The following is a 17,933-nucleotide window of genomic DNA, read 5'->3' as shown; positions in this document are numbered from 1 at the left end:
TGGATCCTGACTTACCACTTTCTATGTGACTATGGGGGAATTATTAAACCTCCATACCTCAGAGAGCCTGCCTGGTAGGGTTTTTGTGAGGATTAAATGAGGTTATATATGTATAATGTCAAGAACAATATGCGGCGTTATTAAGAACTCAGTGTTATTTCTCCTTCTCCCTTTCATCTGATATCCCCTTGCTCCTTGGCTCTTTAAAATAGCAGGTGGATATTTAAAATAGCAGATGAAAGTGGTGCCCCAGTACAATTCTGCCACTTGGTATCTTCTAGTATTTGCTTTCCAGTTCTATTTTTGGTTCTTCTTCTTTCTCTTTATCACTACATTCTCTCCCTGAGTGATTTCATGCATTGCCATGGCATTAACCACTAACCGTATGTCAATGACTCCCAGATGCTTTTCCTCTCTCCTAAACTCTAGACCCATATTTTCACCTACTCATTAGATACCACACAGACATACATGTCATTCAAATCAAATTCATTATCTTTCCTATCACTTGTAATGTTAGATTGAAATGTATTTTATGAGTATCTCTTCCTGATTAGGTCTGTGATATTTTTTGCTTACTTATTTTTAATCCCTAGAGTTAAGAACAGATTTTGATTGTCTGAAAAAGTCTTTACTTGAACTCTATTTAGAAAGATATTTTTGCTGGGTGTAGAATTCTGGGTTGAGAGGTTTTATTTTTCCCTAGCACTTAAAAAAATATCATTCGATTGTTTTTTGGTTTGCATAGTTTCTGGCCTGAAGTCTCTTAATTCTTTTCTTTTTTCCTCTGCATATAATGTGACCTTCTTCTCTGGCAGCCTGCAATATTTTCTCTCTGTTTTGGGTTTATAAAAGTTTGAATATGATGGGTCTGCTGCTGTCTTTGGGAGAAGGGATTGTCTATCTTGCTTGTAGTTCTCTGACTTTCCTGGCTCTATGGTTTAGTGTCTTTCATTATTTTTGGAACATTTTAAACCATTCTTCAATTATTTCTTCAGCTTCATTCTCTTTTTCTTCTCCTTCTGTATTTCAAACTACATGTATGCATAGATCCAGGAAAATGGTATTGGAATAGGTAGTCAGGCCTCAACACTTACAAAAACAATGGAGGGAGGGAAAAAAGCTGACTGAAGGACAGGAGGCCAAGGGACACAGAGACAAAGAAGCAAAAACAAAAACTATGAGTTACTAAACCCCACTGTCGGAAATGGCACCTAACCCACCCCAGTAGAGCAAACAGCCTGGATAAAACCATGGCCCAGTTTAGCCAAATGAGAGGGGGACAGATGTCTTCCCTCGGAAGAAGCAGGATGTGGTGGAGGGTGGAGAGTGGTTTCATTTCAGTGAATTTGGCCAGCAGAACCTGCTTCAAATCTTGGCTGTGGCCATACCAGAATCACTGGCAAGTAGAGGTTGAGTCAACTCTGTGGAATGATTCACATGTGAGTGCCATCTCCTGGCCAGCTGGGAACTGCAAGTAAAAAACGTGCTTTTAGGTGTCTCCTGTCCCAAACTCCTGGGAGTGGATCTGTGCCCCATTAGTGAGCCTTTGGCCCTACTTTGATAATTTAAGCTGAGCAGTTTTTTGAAAGGACTTACTGGGATTGAGCCAAGGACCTCATACATGGGAAGCACATGCTCAGTCATGGAGTTACATCCACTTCCCAATGAGAGTTGGTTTTTTGCATTTGTTTGTTTGTTTTGTTTTTAGGAGGTACCGGGGATTGAACCTGGGACTTCATACATGGGAAGCAGGTACTCAACCACTTGAACTATGTCTGCTCACCTAAGCTGTGCAACTTTAAAGACTTAGAATAAATTGAACCAAAAAATCAAAGAAGAGCTATGAAACAAAATCACTAGGCATGAGAGAGAATTTGATCTTTAGAATAAATTCACCAACATATTCAGATAAATATACAAAAGCAGAAAATTACAAGCCATACTAAGAAACAGGAAGAGGTGGCCCAGCCAAAGGGACAAACCAAAAATTGTGATACAGGATTTAAGGCAACTAATTAATGATAATTACACAAATCTCTTAAATCAATTCAAGGAGTTGAAGAAAAATATGACTGAAGAGATAAAGGATATTACAAAGACATGGTTGAACATAAAGGATAATTTGAAAGCCTGCATAAAAGTAACAGACCTTCTGGGAATTACAGAGATTAAAAATATCTTAGAGGCATGTAATAGCAGGTTTGAATTGATGGAAGACAGGGTTAGTGAATTGGAGAAGTGAGCAACTGAACTTGAAAAGACAGAAAAATAGAAAGAGGAGAAAATGGAACAGGATCTCAGGGAATTAAATAACAATGCAAAATTCACCAACATATGTGTTATCAGTGTTCCCAAAAGAGAATAGAATGGAAAAGGGGCAGAAAGAATATTTAAGGAAATAATGATCAAAAACCTCCCAATCCTTATGAAAGACATAAATATCAATATCCAAGGAGGTCAGTGCATCCCAAACAGAATAAATCCAAATAGATCTACACTGAAACAACTCATATTCAGAATGACAAACAGTAAAGAATTCTGAAAGCAGCAAGAGAAAAGCAATGCATCACATACAAGGGAACCTCAGTAAGAGTAAGTGGCAGTCTCTCATTAGCAACCACAGAGGTGAGAGGAAAGTGGTATAATGTATTTAACGTACTGAAAAAGAAAACCGCCAGCCAATAATTCTTTATCCAGAAAAACTGTCCTTCAAAAATGAGGGTAAGTTTAAAGTCCTCACAGACAAGCAAAAACTGAGAGAGTATTTACCAAAAGACTGGATTTACAAGAGATACTAAAGGGAGTGCTACAGTCTGAAAGGAAAAAACAAGGGTGAGAGACTTGGAGAAGAGTGTAGAAATAAAGATTATTAGTAAGGGTAATCTAAAGGATAAAAAGACAGACAACAGTAAGACGTGGAAAAGGAAAGCCAAAGGGTAAAATGGATGAAGTAAGTAATGCCTTTACAGTAGTTACACTGAATGTTAATGGATTGAATTCCCCAATCAAAAGACATAGAATGACAGAATAGATTTTTAAAAAATGAACCATCTGTATGCTGTCTACAAGAGACTCACCTCAGATGTAGGAACATAACCAGGTTGAAAGTGAGAGGTTGGAAAAGATATTCCATACAAATAGTAATCAAAAAAGATCTGGAGTAGTGATATTAATATCAGACAAAATAGATTTTAAATGCAAAACTGTTAGATGATGAAGGTCATTATATATTAATATATGTATACATGGACATACATAAACAATAAGTGTATAGTAAAAGTTGTGAACTTACAAAGTAAACATGAATAACATCGTACAGGGGTCCAATACATCAACCTACCACCAACATCTTGCACTATTGTGAGACATTTGTTACAAATTATGAAAGAATATTTTCAAATCTTACTACTAACTATAGTCCTTATCTTACATTTGGTGTATTTCCCCCCCAACCCACGCTATTATTATTTTTAAAATATATTTTTATGTAAGAAGTTGTAAACTTACAAAACAATCATGTACATGTGCAGAATTCCCATATACCACCACTCTATCAACATACTACACCATGGTGGAATATTTGTTACAGATTATGAGACAATATCATCAGATTATTACTAGGTCTATAGTGTACATTTGGCACACTTTTTCTGTACCCCCTCATTTTCAACACAGTACATCTTTTGTATAGATGCATGGATATTACAGTATTGCTGTTAACCACAGTCCATAGATCACTCCAGTTGTATTTTTCCCATGCTTTTCCACATTCCCACCACCCTGCAATAGTGATGTACATCTTCTCTGGCTCACAAAGGACCCTCTTGCACTGTACCATCAACCACAATTCTCATCCACCTCTGGGCTTGCTGTGCTATTCAGTCTCTAGATTATTCTCTAGCTTTCTGTCAGTTGTCATTTCCATCCTTAGACTACCCTTTTCAGCCACAATCCCATTCATAAACTAGCTGTTTCTCACTATAATGTGTTACCGTCAACTTTGTACGTTTACATACTTTTACAGTAAAGTTAATTAAAACTTCTACATATGTGAACATCATTAGTCCATCTCAGTCCTCCTCTTATCTCCTGTAAGAATCCACCACCTATTACCAGGTCTTGGAGATATTGTCCTACATTTTCTTCTAGAAGCTTTATGGTTCTTTTATATTTAGGTTTTTGATCCATTTTGAGTTAATTTTTGCGTCAGGTGTGAGATAGGAGTCCTCTTTCCTTCTTTTGGCAATAGATATCCAATTCTCTCAACACCATTTGTTGAACGGACTGTTCTGCCTGAGCTGAATGGGTTTGACAAGTTAATAAAAAAATCACTTCACCATAGATGTGAAGGTCTGTTTCTGAACCATCAATTCAGTTTCATTGGTCTATGTGTCTGTCTTTATGCAGTACCAAGCTGTTTTTACCCCTGTAGCTAGATAAGGATTTAAAGTCTAGAAATGAGAGTCCTCCAACTTTGCTTTTCCTTTTTAAGATGTTTCTGGCTATTCAGGACCCCTTACTCTTCCAAATAAATTCAATAATCATGTTTTCCATTTATGTAAAAAAATGCTGTTGGAATTTTTATTGGGATTGCATTGAATCTGTATATCAATTTGAGTAGAATTGACATCTTAATTATATTTAGTCTTCCAATCCATGAGCATGGAATGTTCTTCAATTATTTAGGTCCTCTTTGATTTCTTTTAACAATGAGCTGTAATTTTCTAAGTACAATTGCTTTACATCATTGGTTAAGTTTATTCCTGAATATTTGGCTTTTATCTGTAATGTTTTATTTTCACCATTCTTTTGACTCTTTTAGTTGCCTTTATTGATATAATCTTCATTTCTAGACTCTCTTCAAGGCCTCTCTCTCCTGTCTTTTCTTTTCAGGCTGTAGTAAACCCTTTAGTGTTTCCTGCAATGTCAGTCTCTTGGTTAAAAATCCTCTCAGTTTCTCTTTGTCTGTGAATATTCTAAACTTGCTCTCAGTTTTGAAAGACAGTCTTGCTGGATATAAGATTCTTGGCTGGAAGTTTTTCTCTTGCTCTATAAATATATCATACCACTGTCTTCTTGCCTCCATGATTTCTGATGAGAAATTGGTACTTAATCTTATTGGGTATCCCTTATATGGATGCATTGCTTTTCTCTTGCTGTTCTCAGAATTCTCTCTTTGTCTTTGGCCCTTGACATTCTGAGTAGTATGTGTCTTGGAGTTGGACTATTTGGACTTATTTGGATGAGAGTATGTTGTGCTTCTTGGACATGGATATCTATTCAATCAGATTGGAAAATTTTCTTCCATTATTTCTTTGAATATTTCTTCTGCCCATTTTCACTCCTTTTCTCCTTCTGGGACACCCATGACACATATGTCTGCACATCTCTTGCTGTCATTTAGTTCCCTGAGACTTTGTTCAATTTTTTCCATTCTTCATCTGTTCTTTTGTATGTTCACTTTCAGAGACCATTTCTTCAAGTTCATCAATCCTTTCTTCTGCCTCACCAAATCTGCTATTACATAATTCAAGTGTATTTTTAATTTCATTTGTTGCACCTTTCATTCCCATAAGACCTGCTATTTTTGTATGTATGCTTTCAAATTCTTCTTTGTGCTCACCCAATGTCTTAAGGTCCTTAATCTCTTTAGCCATCTCATTGAATTTATTAGGGAGATTTGGATATCTATGATTAGTTCTCTCAACTCCTTTTTGTCATCTGGAGACTTTATGTTCCTTTAACTGGGCCTTATCTTCCTGTTTCTTGGTGTGGATTGTAATTCTTTGTTGGTTTCTTGGCATCTGGCTTACTAGAGTATTCTGGGTGCAATTTCTTTCTTTAGTTTAAGGGTATCTTGCCCTTTCTCCCTTGCTGGTTATACAGTAGAAGCCAAGGATGTAGTTGGTGCTGTAAGCTGTGGAGGCTCAAGCTTCCCTCATTACCCCAGGGACTGATGAAGCTTCTCCCAACTTTCTTCTTTGCTAGGGGTCAGGACAGAGCCACAGTCATGTGTAATAATCCAAGTCATGCACACCTAGACTGTAGTTGCCTTGAGAGACTGATGAAGCTTTACACCCCTATCTTCCCTGCCTGGGATTGGGGATGGAGCTGCAGACTTGGACAGCAATCTATGCCATATGGGTCCAAAATAACTACAGTTTCCCTGGCAGACTTCCGACTATTCTGTCTATGCCAGCCGAATATACCTGCAGTTACCTGGAGAGGCTGGTGCAGGGCCCATCAGCTTCCTCTTTACTAGAGGTGGGGCTGAAGCTTAGGCTAGGGCTGCAGGCCAATCTGGGACAAAGAAACTGGTCCCTGCTGTCGCTGTGATTTTCAGTCAGCCCAGCTTCCCCTCATGCTGGGGGCAGAGTCAAAATGGTGGCTACCAGCCTTTTTCCAACTGGAACAGTTCAAACTTTAGCTGTTCATAGGATTATACTTTAGCTTGGATTTACTAATCAGTAGCTAATTGGTGCCCAACCACCTCTTCCCCATTTTGGGGAAGTGGAGCTTCCAATTTCAGCTGTGGAATAGCTCCCGAGGCAGCTTGTGCTGCCAGTGGAGGATGGGCACTGGCCTCAGGGTATGGAGTTCTCTATTTACAAATCTTCTCTGCAGAGGGCAGCTTCTTCTATTCTTTCCAGGATGTTGTAGGATGCTCTTCTGGTCTCCTGGAGCCCCCAAACAGGTGCCTTTGATGGCTCTGGGTGATTACTAACTGCCCTGTAGCACGAGCAGATTCTAGGAGCTCCTTACTCTGCTGCCATCTTGCTGGTTGTCCTCTGTTTATATATATACTTTACCGTATTGAGAATGCTTCCTTTGACTCCTGTCTTTTGGAGCATTTTTATCAAGAAAGGATGCTGTGTTTTATCAAATGTCTATTCTGCATCAATGGAGAGCATCGTGTGATTTTTCTTCAATTTATTAATGTGGTTTATTACAGTAATTGATCTTCTTGTGTTGAACCACTTGCATAACTGGGATAAAACCTACTTTATCATCGTGTATAATTCTTTTAATGTACTTTTGGATACAGTCTGCAAGTATTTTGTTGAGAATTTTTGCATCAGTATTCATTAGAGATCCTGGTCTGTAATCTTCTTTTTCATAGTATCTTTATCTAGTTTTGGTATTAGGGTGATGAGTTTGGTAGAAGTCTTTCCTGTTCAACCTTTTGGAAGAACTTGAGCAACTTTTGTATTAGGTCATCTTTGAATGATTGGTGGAATTCATCTGTGAAGTCATCTTGTCCTGGCCTTTTCATCTTTGGAAAGTTTTTTTATTATTTTTAAGATTTATTTGTTTTATCTCATTTTATTTATTCTCCTCCCCTCCCTTGTTTGCTCTCGCTCTCTGCTGTCAGCTCTCCATGGTGGCATGGGCTTTCAACTTTTCACGGTGGCATGGGCCAGCTTGCCTTCACCAGGAGGCCCTGGGAATTGAATCCAGGGCCTCCCGTATGATAGACAGGAGCCCAATCACCTGAGCCACATCCACCTCCTTTGAGAGGTTTTGATGACTGTATCAATCTCTTTACTTGTGAGTGGTTTGTCGAAGTCTTCTATTTCTTCTAGGACCAGTGTAGGTTGTTTGTATGTTTCTAGAAATTTGTCCATCTTGTCTACATTGTCTAATTTGTTGTCATATGGTTGTTCACAGTATCTATATGATCTCTCTTATTTGTAGGGTCAGTGGTAGTGTCCCCCCTGTCATTTCTGATATTATTTATTTGGCATATTCTTTCTTTGTTTCTCTGTCAATCTAGCCAAGGGTTTCTTGCTTTTGTTGATCTTCTCAAAGAACTAACTTTTGAGTTTGTTAATTCTCACTATTGTTTTTTTTGTTGTTGTTCTTGATTTCATTTATTTCAACTCTGATCTTTACTATTTCTTTCCTTCAGCTTGGTTCAGATTACTTTGCTGTTCCTTTCTATTTCCTAGAAGTGTGCAGTTAAGTCTTTGATTTTAGCTCTTTATTCTTTTTTAATGTAAGCATTGAGGCTATGAACACTGCCTTTGCTGTATCCTGTAGGTTTCTTTCTTTCTTTCTTTCTTTCTTTTTTTTTTTTTTTTTTTTTTTTTGAGGTACCGGGACCAGGGTTGAACCTGGGATCTCATATGCAGGAGGCCAGTGCTCAACCATTAAGCCACATCAGCTACCCTGAGCTGTCTCACTCATTTGTTTGCTCATTGTTTTACTCATTGCCTGCTCATTGTCTGTTTTGTTTTTCTTTAGGAGGCACTGGGAACTGAAACAGACCTCCCGTGTGGGAGCTGGGTGCTCAACTACTTGAGCCTCATCTGCTCCCTGCTCATTTTTGTTATTGCTTGTTATCTGCTTATTTTTTTTCTCATTGTCTCTTTGTTGTTTTTTGCTATCTGCTAATTGATTTTGCTCATTGTCTGCTCATTGTTTTGGTTGTCGTCTGCTTGTTTATTCTTTAGGACGCATGGGGAACTGAACCTGGGACCTCCTGTGTGGGAGGCAAGTGCTCAAATGCTTGAACCACCTCAGCTCCCTCTCGTAGGTATTGATATATCGTTGTTTCTCATTTTCATTTGTCTCACGATATTTACTTAATTCTCTTGCAGTTTCCTCTTTGACCCATTGATTATTTAAGAGAGGGTTGCTTAATCTCATATATTTACGAAATTTCCTATTTTCCATCCGTTATTGATTTCTAGCTTCAGGGTTTGTGTATAATTTCAATCTTTTAAAATTTATTGAGACCTGTCTTGTGATCCAACATATGGTCTATCCTGGAGAAGGATCCATGAGTGCTTGAAAAGAATGCATATCCTGCTATTCTGAGGTGAGCTATAAATATCTGGTAGGTCTAGTTCATTTGTCATCTTATTCAAGCTCTCTGTTTCTTTTTTCGCCCATGTCCAGATGTTCTATCCAATGCTGAGAGTGGTGTGTTGCAGTCTCCAACTATTATTGTAGAGTCATCTATTTCACCCTTCAGTTTTGCCAGTGCGTACCTCCTGTATCTTGGGGCACACAGATTAGGTGCAAAAATATTATAGTTATTTCTTCCTGGTAAATTGTCCATTTTATTAATATATAATGACATTCTTCATCCCTTATACCAGTTTCGCATTTAAAATCTATTTAGTCTGATATTAATATTGCTAATCCAGGTCTTTTTTGATTACTATTTGTGTGGAATATCTTTTCCCAACCTTTCACTTTCAACCTGGTTGTGTTCTTGCATCTGAGGTGAGTCTCTTGTAGACAGCATATACATGGCTTATATATTTTTAATCCATTCTATCAGTCTATGTCTTTTGATTGGGGAGTTGAACCCATTAACATTCAATGGTATTATTATAAAGGTATTCCTTATTTTGTGCATTTTATCCTTTGGTTTTCCATTGTCATATCTTACCATCATGTGTTTTTACCATTATCCTTCCCAATCATCTTTATTTCTACCCTCTTCTTGAAGTCTCTCACCCTTGTTTTGTTTTTTCTTTTAGGCTGCTGCACTCCCTTTAGTGTTGCTTATAAATCTGGTCTTTTTAAACATGCTCTGTTAGTTTTTGTTTGTCTGTAAATACTGTAAACTCACTTTCATTTTTTTTTTTTTTTTTTACTTGTTTCCTTCACCCTCATTTGTGAAGGACAATTTTGCTGGAGACAGAATTCTTGGCAGGCAGTTTTTCTCTTTCAGTACCTTAAATATATCATACCACTGTCTTTTCACCTCCATGGTTTCTGATGAGAGGTTGGTACTTAGTCTTTTGTGGTTCCCTTGTATGTGATGCATTGCATTTCTCTTGCTGCTTTCAGAAGCCTCTCTGTATCTCTGATATTTGTTATTCTATATAGTAGGTGTCTCAGAGAAGGTCTATTCAGATTCATTCTGTTTGAGGTGCATTGTCCCCCTTGGATATCAATATTTATGTCTTTCATAAGCATTGGGAAGTTTTTGGTTATTATTTCCTCAAATATTCTTTCTACCCCTTTCCTGTTCTCTTCCCTTTTTGGGACACTAATAACGTGTATGGTTGTGCATATCTCATCGTCATTCAATTCCCTGTGACTGTGTTCCATTTTTTCCATTATTTTCTCTTTCTGTTATGCTTTTTCAAGTTCAGATGTTCTGTTCTTTTTTTCCCCATTTATTTATTTGTTTGTTTGTTTATTTATTTCTCTCCCCTTCCCCCGCCCCGGTTGTCTGTTCTCTGTGTCTATTTGCTGCATCTTTTTTGTCTGCTTCTGTTGTTGTCAGCGGCATGGGAATCTGTGTTTCTTTTGGTTGTGTCATCTTGTGTGTCAGCTCTCCGTGTGTGCGGCACCATTCCTGGGCAGGCTGCACTTTCTTTCACACTGGGTGGCTCACCCCACGGGGCGCACTCCTTACGCGTGGGGCTCCCCTACGCGGGGGACACCCTTGTGTGGCATGGCACTCCTTGCGCGCATCAGCACTGCACATGGGCCAGCTGCACACATGTCAAGGAGGCCTAGGGTTTGAACCGCGGACCTCCCATGTGGTAGACGGACATCCTAACCACTGGGCCAAGTCAGCCGCCCTATTCTGTTCTTGATATCACTGATTCTGTCTTCCATCAATTTAAAATTTGCTGTTATGTGCTTTTAATGTATTTTCAATCTCATCCATTGTGTCTTTCATTCCCATAAGCTCTGATCCTTTTATTTGCAGGCTCAAATTGTTCCTTGTGTTTACACAGTGTTTAATATCCTTTATTTCTTTAGATATTTTTTTCCAAAAATTTTTTTCAAAACTTCAATTTTCCTTCAATTCTTTGAATTCATTTAGGAGATTTTTGTGTAATTGTCCTTGATTATTTGTCTTAAATCCTGTATCTCATCAGGATATTTGGTTGTTCCTTTGGCTGGGCCATCTCTTCCTGTTTCCTAGTATGGCTTGTAATTTTTTGCTGATGTCTAGGCATCTGAATATGTAGATGAATTTACTCTGATGATTGCTTTCTCTCTCTTGCCTAGTGTTTTTTTTTTTTTTTTAGCCATGGATCTTTGATTTTTGGTTCAACTTATTCTGAGTCTTTAAAATTTCCCATCTTGAATTATCAAAATTGGGCCAGGGACTCACTAATGGGGCACAGATTTTATCCCAGGAGTTTGGGTTACAAGAGATCTAACGTAGTTTTTCTCTTTGCAGTAACCCAGCTGGTCAGCAGATAGTGCTTGTTGGTGAACTTATTCCACAGAGATGTTTTACGATCTCTGCTCACTTGTGATTCTGGTTTGGCCAGAGCTGAGATTCAAAATGGGCTTTGCTTGCCAGATTCACTGAAGAGAAATCATGCTCCTCTCTTCATGCACCCTCCATTTTCCCAGCTAGGAATACATCTCCTCCCCTCTCAATCAGCTCCAGTGGACCAAAGGTTTTATCCAGGTTGTACACCTTGAGGGTGGGGGATGAGTGCTCTTTATGGCCACCATGGGGTTTTAGTAACTCACAGTTGTCATTTTGGGTTCTTTGTCTCTTTGTCCCTCACCCTCCTTGGGTTTGCACAGTACCCAGTACTGTCCTTGTCTGCTGAATTCCAAAGCAGGTCCCTTAGACAGCTTTTGATCCTTTCCCATTGTTTTTCTGACAGAACTGAGCCCTGCCTGCCTCTCCAATACTATTTTGCCAGAACTCCCCAGCAAATATCTTGAGATGAATGAAAATGAGAACATAACATATCAAAAGCTATGGGATACAGCAAAGGCAGCACTGAGAGGAAATTTACAGCTCCCAATGCTTACATTAAAAAAGAAAAAGTGCTAAAAAAGCATCGGAGATAATAGAAGAAGACTAGTAAGCTAATCCCAAACCAAGGAAGGAAAACATAAAGATCAGAGCAGAAATATATGAAGTTGAGAACAACAGCAACAAAACAATAAAATTAACAAAACCAAACTTTGATTCTTTGAAAAGATCAACAAATTGACAAAACCTAGCTAGAATGACAAAGAAAAAAAGAAAGAAGATGCAAATAAATAAAATCAGAAATGAGAGGGGGGATGTTACCACTGTCCTCACAAAAAAGAGAGATCATAAGAAGATACTATGAACAACTGTATGCGAACAAACTAGACAATGTAGACAAGATGGAAAAATTCTTAGAGGCACATGAACAACATACACTGCCCCTAGGAGAAATAGAAGACTTCAACAAGCTGCTCACAAGTAAAGAGATTGAAAGAGTCAGCAAAAACCTCCCAGGGGAGCAGGTATAGGTCAGTGGTTGAGTATCTGCTACCCATGTATGATGTCCCAGGTTCAATTCCACTTACCTCCTAAATAAACAAACAAACAAAATCTTCCAAAGATTAAAAGGGCAGGATGAGATGCCTTCATAGATGAATTCTACCAATCATTCAAAGATGATCTAATACAAATCTTCCTCATGTTTGTCCAAAAAATTTGACAGGAAGGAACAATACCAAACTCATTTTTCAAGGCCAACATCAGCCTAATACCAAAACCAAATAAAGATACTATGAAAAAAAATTACAGACCAATTTCTCTAATGAATAAAACACAAAAAAAAACAAAAAAAAAAAACTTGCACACCAATCCAAAAGCACATTAAAATAATTATGCACCACAATCAATTGGATTTTATCTCAGGTATGGAAGGATGATTAAACACAAGAAAAACAATTAGTGTAACAAACCACATTGATTGAATAAATTAAAAAATTGAAGAAGAAAAATCACACGATCCTCTTTTTTAAAAAAATTATTTCTCTCCCCTTCCCTCCCCCCCCCCAGTTGTTTGCTGTCTGTGTCCATTTGGTGTGTGTTCTTCTGTGTCTGCTTGTATTCTTGCCAATAGCACCCTGAATCTGTGTCTCATTTTATTGCATCATCTTGCTGTGTCAGCTCTCCATGTGTGTGGCACCATTCCTGGGCAGGCTGCACTTTTTTTGCGCTGGGTGGCTCCCCTTATGGGGCGCACTCCTTGCATGTGGGGCTCCCCTACACGGGGGACTCCCCTGCATGGCACGGCACTCCTTGCGCACATCAGCACTCTGTGTGGGCCAGCTCATCACATGGGTCAGGAGGCTCTGGGTTTGAACCTTGGACCTCCCATGTGGTAGGCGGATGCCTTATCCATTGGGCCATATCTGCTTCCCCATATGATCCTCTTGACTGAAACAGAAAAGGCATTTGGCAAAATATATCCTTTCTTGATAAAAGCCCTCCAAAGACAGGAATAGAAGGAAGTTTTCTCAAATATATGGTAACGTGCAAATATTGAAAAACCCACAATTATCATTGTACTCAACGGTGAAAGATTGAAAGTTTTCCTGCTGAGATCAGGAACAAGACAAGGATGCCCACTGTTACCACTGTTATTCGATATTGTGCTAGAAGTTCTAGCTAGAGCAGTTAGGCAAGACAAATAAAAGGCACCCAAGTCCACTCCACTGAGTCAGAACAGTCTATTCCACAAATGATGCTGGGAAAACTTGATATCCACAGCCAAAAGAAAGGAGATCCTTATATAAAAACTTACACAAATATTAACTCAGAATGGATCAAGGACCTAAATATAAAAGGTACAACCATAAAACTTCTTGAAGAAAATGGAGGGAAACATCTTCAAGATCATATAGTAGGCAATAGTTTTTTTAACCTTACACCCAAAGCATGAACAATGAAAGAAAAAATATATAAATGGGACCTCCTCAAAATTAAACACTTTTAGTCTTCAAAAACCTTCACCAAGAAAGTAAAATTGCAGCCTACTCAACGCGAGAAAATATTTGGAAACCACAAATGTGACAAGGTTTGGTACCCATGTTATATAGTGATCTTACAACTCGATAAAAAGACAAGCAACCCAATTAAAAAATGGACAGAGACTTGAATAGACATTTGTCCAAAGAGGAAATACAAATGGACAAAAAGCACATGAAAAGTGTTCAATATCACTAGCTATTTGGGAAATGTAGATGAAAACTACAATGAGATGCTCTAATACACCTTATAGAATGGCCATTATTTTAAGAAAAAAAACTGCAAGGACTGGAGAGGATGTGGAGAAATAGGAACACTCCTTCACTGTTGGTGAAGGATATAGAATGGTGCAGCCTTTGTTGAAGACAGTTTGGCAGTACCTTAAGAAACTGAATATAGAATTGCCATATGATCCAGCAAACCTGTTATTAGAAATATATTCAGAAGAATGAAAGCAAGGATGCAAACTGACATTTGCATACTGATGTTCATAGCAGCATTATTCACAATTGCTAAATTTTGGAACCAGTCTAAGTGTCCGTCAACTGATGAATGCCTAAACAAATACATACAATGGAATGCTATTTTTTCAGCTATAAGAAGAAATGAAATTGGGATGCAAATGACAACATGGATTAACCTTGAGGATATTATGTTGAGTGAAATAAGCCAGACACAAAAGCACAAGTATTGTGTGGTCTCACTATTACAAACTAAATACTATGAGTAAACTCACAGAGGTAAACTCTAGGGTATAGGTTACTAGGAGATAGACTGTGGGTTGAGAAGGGAGCTGATTCTAAATGTATGTAGAATTTTTAAGAAGGTTTTTGTAAATGTTTGGTAATGAATAGAGTTGATGGTGACATGGCATAGTGAGTATAACTAACACTGCAGATTTATAAATGAGATTTTGGCTGAAATAGGTAGTCTGTGGACATAAATGTCATTTGTAAGGAAACTAGAGAATATCTAGGGCATGTTTAACATAGTGATATCAGTGGTGGAGGAAGATTGTGGTTAATAGTTTAACTATAAGAATAGTATTCTTTTACAAAGCATTAAGAATATGGTGATCCATAGGAAAATTACAACTAATGTAATTTATGTATGGTAGTTAAGAATAATATTGTAATATTTTTGCAGCAATGGCAAAGAAGCGATATCAATTCTAAGATACAACTATAGTGGGTATAAAGGGGTATGGTATTTTTCCTTTTGGAGTAATTAAAATGTTTTAAAATTGACAGAGGTGATGACAGTCCAACTTTGTGATGAAAATTAGAGCCACTGAATGTATACTTTCAATGTATTGTACAAAGTAATCCAGTGTGGAAAATAGACTGTGGTTAACTGAACAAATATGAGAGCATTTTCTCCTGAATGAAACAAATATATAATACTAATATAGGGTGTTAATAATCAGGTGGGTTCTGGGAAAAATAAACCAAATATAAGATACGGGATATAGTTAATAGTAATATTTTGACAATGGTCTTTCATAGTTTGTAACAAATATTTCACAACAATTCAAGTTGTTTGTGGTGGGGTGATTTATTGGAACCTTGTATGATGGTATGCATGTTTGTTTTGTAAGTTCACTACTTTTACTATATATTTATTGTTTATGTGTGTTCGTAAATGAATGGTATACTTAATACAATTTTATTTTTTTTAAATTACATGTATATTAGATAATTAGTATTGTCCCACAGTTCTTTGATGCTCTGTTCTGTGTGTTACACTAATTTTAAATTTCTGTTTCAATTTGAGTAATTGTTAATGGCCTAACTTCAAATTCATTATTTCTTTCTTTGACTGTGTCAGTTATACAGATGAACTTGTTAAAGGCATTCTTTATCTCTGTTACTCAATGTTTGTTAGTTTTTTTCCTTAAGCATTTCCATTTAACTTTTTCTTATGATTTCCTTATCTTTGCTGCAGTGGCTCATTTGTTCATGCATGATATCCAGCCTTTCCACTAGAACCTTCAACATTGTAATAATTATTTTAAATTCTTTTTCTGATAGTTCCAATTCTGGGCCATCTCTTTGTCTGTTTCTGTTGATTATTTTATCTCTTGACAGCACTTTGCTTTTCTGGCTTTTTTGTGAGTGTTGCAATTTCTTTTTGAACACTGAACATTATGTAGAATGGTAGAGCACGCGATAATTAATATTTATTCCAGGAAATGGGCACATGTTTTCTTTTGCTGAGCCATTAGTGTGTGTATAGGATGGGGCAGGGAGTGAGTCAGTGTAGTCAAGAGATGAGTTGGGTTTGTATTTTGTTGTTGTTATGATTATGTTCTGTCTACCACCAACTTCAAATTCCTCTGGTCTTAACTTTGCTAGGGTGGAAGCTGTGTTGCCCAAGAGTTTTCCTCAATGTTCCTGCTATCTTCAGATTTCTGTATTCCTTGTGTACCTGTCTCATAGAGGGCCTCTCTCCATGCTCTTTCCCCTTTCCTAATGGTAGACTTTCTTACCTATACATGCTATTCTGCTGGTGGGAGTCATTGTTTGTTCTCTGTTGTACTAATTCAGCCTTAGAATTAGGTCCTCTGTGCCTGGGTGTCAGGGTAGAGATTCTCTCAGTCTTCCCACTCCTCCTTCCCAGCAAAAGCTAATTGTTTTGTGTTTTTGATAGATATTGTGTAGGAGAGAGTTTTGTCTTCCTTCCTGATTAGAAGGAGAACTTTAATTGTATTGGTATAGGGTTCTGCATCCAGGACTGTTTCCTGCTCTTCCTTCAGTGGTAGGATATTTTCCTTCTACCATTTTTTAAGCTAGAGTGGATCTTTACTTGTTCCCTGGGGGCAATGGGGTGTGCTTGCCCCCACATCTAGTGATTTAAGATTTTTGTTTTGTAGAGAAGGGTGTTGATAGGATTTCCTGTTTTTTCCTGCCATAATCATTTGCCAGGGTGGGTGTGGGTATGGGGAGGTAAGATGCATCATGACCTCTCTCTTCTCTCTCCCTGCATTCTCTTGCTAGTACTTCCCATTGGCTGACCCCAGATGGCAAGGGAACCTGCGGGATGCAGTGCACAGGGGTCATATGGCTCCTGAGGCAAGAGTAGGGCAGAAAAAGGGGGGATTGGGGTCTGGGGGAATGGAGAATATCCAGCATATATATGAATATTTTTAGAATAATAATATAAAAGTAAAAATAAAACAAGTCAAATGTGAGAAGGGTTTGAAGGGATGGGCAATTGGATCTGGTGGATTGGGAAGAATATAGAGATAGAAGGAACCTGATTGGGACATAAAGAAGACAAGGATATGAAAGTCTTGGTAAGGGAGAAGGTTGATGAAATGGAAGTGGAAAATTGAGAGCACTGGAAGGATAAAACACTATACTCAGAGAGGAAGATGTTAGAATGAAAGACTTCCAAGATGCTGTCAAAACTAAGAGCCTGACCAAAGGTATAACTGCAGTGGGTTGTGAAAAATCAAAGGATTTGTGGAACCAGAATGTCAGATGGGTAGTTTGCTTAAATCCTGATAGAACCAAGGATAATAGGGCAGAATTAGAAAACAGAACTTTGACACTGATAATACCCTCAAGAAATGAAGGGGGTTATTCACTGAAGTCACTTATTAATGTATATTATCTGTGGTTTGGGGTGAATGAACTTTGGAGTTCTACCAAAGTAGTAAAGCTTTGGAGGTTTACTCAGTTATAGTCAAGATGAACAAATAAAATAGCTTAGTAATTACGTTTAGAAGGCAGTCCTGGGAAGTGGATTTGGCTGAATGGATAGACCACATGGGAGGTCCAGGGTTCAAACCCAGGGCCTCCTGACTCGTGTGATGAGCTGGTCCATGCACAGTGCTGATGCATGCAAGGAGTGCCATGCAACGCAAGGGTGTCCCCCCCCGTAGGGAAGCCCCACACATTAGGGAGAGTGCCCCATAAGGAGAGCCTCCCAGTGTGAAAAAAAAAAGTGCAGCCTGCCCAGGAGTGGTGCTGCACACACAGAGAGCTGACGCAGCAAGATGATGCAACAAAAAAAGACATAGATTCCTGGTGCCACTGACAAGAATATAAGTGGACATAGAAAACACAGCAAATGGACACAGCAGACAGCTAGGGGGGGTGGGCAGAGAAGGGGAGAGAGATAAATAAAAATCTTAAAAAAAAAAGGCAGTCCTTTGGATGGATTTAAAAGTTGTCTTTTTCCTTGAAAAACC

General features: G+C 38.2%; 1 protein-coding gene across 6 annotated transcripts in view; it reads left to right on the top strand.

Annotated features, from left to right (window-relative positions):
- RRM2B (ribonucleotide reductase regulatory TP53 inducible subunit M2B) overlaps positions 1-17,933 on the top strand; it is a 158,080-nt gene that overhangs the window by 78,985 nt on the left and 61,162 nt on the right. Inside the window, exon 9 of one of the 6 annotated variants that reach the window (XM_071207967.1) lies at positions 11,604-11,722. The exons of the other annotated variants lie outside the window; for them this stretch is intronic. Within the exon in view, the coding sequence (XP_071064068.1) occupies positions 11,604-11,609 (6 nt within the window). The 3' untranslated portion in view covers positions 11,610-11,722. Of the gene's footprint in view, positions 1-11,603; positions 11,723-17,933 lie in introns of those variants that run through there. 6 annotated transcript variants of the gene reach the window in all.

The sequence above is a fragment of the Dasypus novemcinctus genome, chromosome 14 (assembly GCF_030445035.2).
Source record: "Dasypus novemcinctus isolate mDasNov1 chromosome 14, mDasNov1.1.hap2, whole genome shotgun sequence".
NCBI lineage: Eukaryota > Metazoa > Chordata > Mammalia > Cingulata > Dasypodidae > Dasypus > Dasypus novemcinctus.
The sequence above is the reverse complement of the archived record's forward strand: the minus strand, read 5'-3'. Positions and strand labels throughout refer to the sequence as shown.